Source organism: Teleopsis dalmanni, chromosome X, assembly GCF_002237135.1.
Source record: "Teleopsis dalmanni isolate 2A chromosome X, ASM223713v2, whole genome shotgun sequence".
NCBI classification, from domain to species: domain Eukaryota; kingdom Metazoa; phylum Arthropoda; class Insecta; order Diptera; family Diopsidae; genus Teleopsis; species Teleopsis dalmanni.
In genome coordinates this window covers 18002506-18007942 of record NC_051848.1, presented here as the reverse complement: position 1 = coordinate 18007942, position 5437 = coordinate 18002506, and the positions used below count along the sequence as shown (strand labels likewise).

General features: G+C 35.4%; 1 protein-coding gene across 1 annotated transcript in view; it reads right to left on the bottom strand.

The window, feature by feature from the left end:
- Positions 1–3268, bottom strand: part of LOC119688212 (protein borderless-like) — a 7787-nt gene extending 4519 nt beyond the window's left edge. The window contains exons 1-5 of the mRNA XM_038102895.1: positions 3251–3268; positions 2931–3153; positions 2407–2691; positions 1927–2075; positions 1471–1731 (exon numbers count right to left, since the gene is read on the bottom strand). Coding sequence (XP_037958823.1) covers positions 1471–1731; positions 1927–2075; positions 2407–2691; positions 2931–3153; positions 3251–3268 — 936 coding nt within the window. The remainder of the gene's footprint in view (positions 1–1470; positions 1732–1926; positions 2076–2406; positions 2692–2930; positions 3154–3250) is intronic.
- Positions 3269–5437: the final 2169 nt, after the last annotated feature.

Genomic DNA, 5437 nt, shown 5'->3' with positions numbered 1-5437 from the left:
ACAAGCTTTAATTGAGGTCATTTTGTAGAGTCGTGTTAACTTTACAAGTATACGGAGCTCAGTTGCTTCATAATCGATAAAAAGATGGATGGTGAGCGTCGATAATAGGTTTGTGGGCTTTCTTAGGGATTGCTCACTTTGTGAATATCAGGTTATTGGTGGAACGACCGATTTAAAAACCGTAATAATAAAGCTCACTCACAGTACAGTTATCCTGCGATAGTTTTTGCAAATTGTTGGGTTGTCTTTTTCAAGTTAAGACACAGTGCACTAAGATTTTAATTGTTAAGTATTCTTTAATTATATTCTGGAGACGAGCGGTCTCCAGAAGGGGCTGTGTTGCATGTCCTGTCAAAACAGAACACTTGCGCCTGCTGCCTTGTTATTGAGTTATCAGGCATCACAATAGAGAGTAGATATTCCTAAAATGATGGAAACATGTATAATGTACGATGTGTGAAGTATTTACTCAATTACTATTGAGGTTCATGTTAGTATTCCGCCATGTTTGTAATGTTTTTTAAAATTTCAAATTAATTTCAATTTTGTGGGTTTCCACTGCAAGTTCAATTCATTATTAAATTACTATGATAATTGAAACTTTTCAAATGTACTCCAATACAATATTTGGTATTGTTCTGAGAACTACTGGGCTGAGGCCATAGAAATACATTCATGATGGGGTAAGTTAACGATTACAGTTTAGTTTGTTCCACACATTTACATTAGTGCTCTTAGCATAAATTAGTTTGCGTTGAAATTGATGACATTAAACTGCTGAGGCGCACACTTTCAGATACACAAGCGACTACCTGAAGTCATGCATAAAAATGCAAATCATCGCACTGCGTTATGTGCGTTGTGTGCGTCATGTGCGTTGTGTGGTCATCGAACAGCAAAAGCAGCATCATTAAATGTGCATCAAGTAATCAATCACGTTTGTAACCAAAACTGCTCATGACCGACCTGGTCATGACCAAAGAATCACGCACTGGCACACATATACGTCGGTGCAAAGGACAATATGCCATTCTTGCTGTATGTATATGTCTATGGATTTGTGTACCAACGAATGCACACACGCTCAAGTACATATCGCATCATGGCACAGTACGCGTGCACACACTTAATGACACTTTATAATTTATGTGGTTACCTTACGAAACGTGCGCGCCAGCAATACGCCCCACAGTGGTTGGCTCTTGGTTTTCAAATGCTAGCAGCCCCAGTCCATACTGCATACCCTGTCCACACTGCAGCCTCAACATCGGCCCATATTATTACGTATAGCGAATTTGAATATATGAATTTGCCAACTTTATTGGCATTTTTGGCAAGAACTTAAAATTCAGCAAGATTATGAGAAACAATGAAAATGAAATGAAAACAAAAATAAAAATAAAAATGAAAATGAAAACGAAAACGAAAATGAACAAAAGGAAATGCAAAGCGAAATTGTAGAGAGCTCACCCGTTTCCATTCAATTGTTGGACGATTGTTTCCGTCTCGGTCGATAGCTTCGCATGGTAGTTCAGCAGTTTCGCCCAATTTTTGTATGTAAATCGCCTTCGGTGTTACGCTGAATATTGGCGGGCGCAATACAATTACACTAATTACGGGCGATGGACCATCAGTGCCTAGATCATTGAATGGTGTACACGTATAGCTGCCGGCGTGGTTCTCGTCTACTTTCGCAAAGAATAGACTGCCGTTCATTTTGTAAAAAACGCCCTGCACGCACACACAACCAACAGATATGAAATTTAATTATTCGTATATGAAAATAAAAAATAATTTATTTTTTCTTATTATTCTTGTGAATAAAAAATTTAATTTCAATTTTTTTTTAATTTATATCGAAATATTTTTTAGCTATTTTCCTTTTGTTTGCGCTTTAATTTAAACACAAATTCTTTGCATACGTACGGGCACGTTATACGAATCGAAAAGCAAGCCATCCTTCTCCCATCTTAAATTCTTCAATGGTGGATTCGCGCGAAAATGGCAATCGAGCACCGCAGGCTGACCATATGGCAGATACACTTCTGGCGGTGCATAAATCACTTTGGCCTTATCTGCGAAAACAACGGTGACAAAAGGGTCAATAAATGTACTTGTTACGTGTATACCATACATTCATATCGATATATATGCAATCATGTGCAAACACACACACACACATAGTGTTACATACATATTAACTACATCTCAACTCCCACTTACAATACTTATGCAAATAAACACACTCTCACGCCGTCACGCCGTCACGCCCTCACGCCCTCATGCTTACACAAAAGCACATAACGCACACATACATACGTAAGTTGAAACTCACAAGTACGTGCGCTACTGCATGTATACGAGCTTAAATGTAAATGTGTGCGGAAGGCACTTAAATTAACTTACATTGTATGTTGAGAAAAGCCTTGGCCGTTTGTATTTCGCCCTCATTATTGCGTACATTGCACACATATTCACCCAAGTCACTCATCATGGTGGGATCAATGCTGAGGCTGCCATCTGGACCCATATATGAGCGCCGCACCAAGTCCTGTACGTCTTGCAGCAGCACTCCGTCTTTGTACCATGAGGCGGTTGACGTTTCTGGATATTTCATGACGCAATGGAAAAAAGCTGTTTGACCCTCCATAATCGTTTGATTCACTGGCGGTATCTTAATAAGTGAACCACCTGCAATAAGCATTTAAGTTGAATTCAGACGTATGAAGTGTATTGTGGAGCGAAGTGTAGTGAAGTACAATGTATGGCAGTGCTGACCATGATAAAGGCGATAAGAAGGTATACGGACACAAAGGATAGGAAGATAAAAAAGTGCAGAATGATATTTCAATTCTTATTTAGTGCTTGTGGTTGTTGTGCTGTCGTCCAGCACTGTCTAGCGATATAAGGACTTATGCGAGTTGGCTTACCTTGCACGGTTAAATGATAGAATGTGCCATTATTCCGTATGCTCGGTGTGCGATTGGTAAAAATAATTTGGCAGTGATATGAGCCTTGGTCCGATTCACGTATTGCTGTAAGATTTGCTGATGCTTTTCCGTATTCATTATTATTGGTCACTAGATTTAAACGTCCAATGAATAGTTCGCTTGTGTTAGTTACGCCGTCGTACCAAGTAAAAATGCGTTTACTCTGTAAATAAAATTGTAAGAAAAATTATGACTAAGCATATAGATGAAAAAAGTTCTGCATATATATATATATGCATACATATATGGGGAATTATTACCCATATAGGAAGAAACATTATTTACTTACTTTTTATGATTACCTATTTGGTAATTATAATTTTTAGTTGGTTCTCTATAATACAGATAGGCAAAATGCATAAATATATAACTTCAAGCAATCACCAGACACATTCTTTATGAATGCCCGACCGATATATTGCAAAACTGCAACGTTTACATAGTCGATGCTACTCACAAATTAAATAAAATGCGCACAGTCTTTCATCTGCATGAATGCCATGTAATGCAGATACTCATGTGACAAATGGTCCTAAAAACTTGGAAATGGATCTGGAAAGTATGTTGGCTTAAAATTAATTTTTTCAAAAAAAACCGATTATACATCCGCTTCTCTAAAGCGATCTACCAACTGCTTTTTTCAACAAAATTCAAAAAATTTTCTATAGCTTATGGGTGATAACAAATATGTTAGTGTGTTGTTTTCAGATATTATGGTTTTTTTTTATTAATTACATAATTATTATTTCGACCTATATTTCAACAAAATTTGATTTTACCTGGATTGAGTGTAACACTAAAATTGCGAAAGAGAAGCATTCATTTTGTAAAGTAAATTTATTTTGAGACTTTGTTTCTCGGGCAGTATTGAAAATGTAACCCCGTGTTTTATATCATATCCTTAGTTGCTTGGACCAGGGAATAATTTCTGTAACTCATGCTATTTATTTAGGAAGCACACAGTGCACATATACATATAATAACATAATTCCTAACGGTGCCAAGCAATGGCGACAATGTCATATAGGTACATAACGCTGAGTGTTTCTACCTGAGTGTTGATCTTAGTATTGGTTAAATGAAATTCTATTGAAATATAGGGCGAAATTATGATTACAGTCAATCTTCAATAACTCGAACTTCTATAACTCGAATTTTCTATAACTCGAACTAAAAAGAGTGCAATAGAGTTTTGGAGAGCAAATTATATACAATTCTGCCGCGTGGGAGATATTTCTCTTGTTAATGTTGTGCTACAAGTGCGTAACTTTATTTGTTACTTGACATAGCATTAATCGTAAGATAAAAAATTCGATTGCGGAAACTTTGAACTAAAATAGAACAAAGTCAAATAAATGATGTATTCCAATTCTAGAAAAAAATAGTTATAATCGAACGAAATTTCAATAACAAATTGTGGCTTCATGACCATAATTGCGGTACCTTGCCTATTGATATAATTTACATTAATTTTAACAGATTTATTTACTTGCACTTGACACAATCGAATGGATTTAGATGGAAGTATTTCAGATTTGGAAGTTTATTTTGCTGGCTACAGTAGGTATTTATACCATTTAACGATTTTTAAAAATGCATCCAAGTTCTTCCAATCTCATTGTTATAATGTATGTACATTCTCTTTCACTACCGGGTTTAACAATCATTTTTCAAAATGAATATTTTCCATTGCATTAAAGATTTTCCAAATAATTTCTCGTAATTCGGTTCCCACTGATCTATTGATCATCGAAGGCATAAGTTCTCTACAGATACATAGATGCAAATATTCTTTCAAGATAAAAAACAGAAAAAAATCAATAAATTATTACTTATTTATTTATATGGACGTCCTTAAAATGTACTTGAATGGCCAGATAGCAATATAAATAACATATATGAAACAGACGTCTTCTTTCAGTCTGTTATTTGAATGACATTAACAAATCTTTCTTTATTGTATTATATAGATCAAGTAAATGATTGTTGTGTTAGATCAAGTAAATGAATATTTTTTTGCTTTATGTGACAATGAATGAAACCTGAGACTAGTACTGCACTCCTAAGTAAAATCCCAAGTCAGCTGATTAAAGAGCAACTGGCGGGAACCATCCAGAGCGACAAGAAACGTAAAAGATTGCTAGTAGTGCCTAGGCGTCCATATTTTGGAGGTATGTATTATTTTAGATTAATTACTTTCGAAAACGAAGAACAATAATTAGTGAATATTACTTATAAATGTACATAGAATTATTGTAGATGATTGCGAATGAAATGATCCAGCATGACGAAAATAAACTCAATCGCACTAATAATAAAGTTGCTTGAATTGCGTTCTGTTCTCCAAATCTGATTTGCAGTGAGTACAATTTATTGGTAGATAAGTCCTAAAACCTTTTTCTTGAGTTGATGTTAATCCAATAATACTAAAGCTATACGTCAGCGCT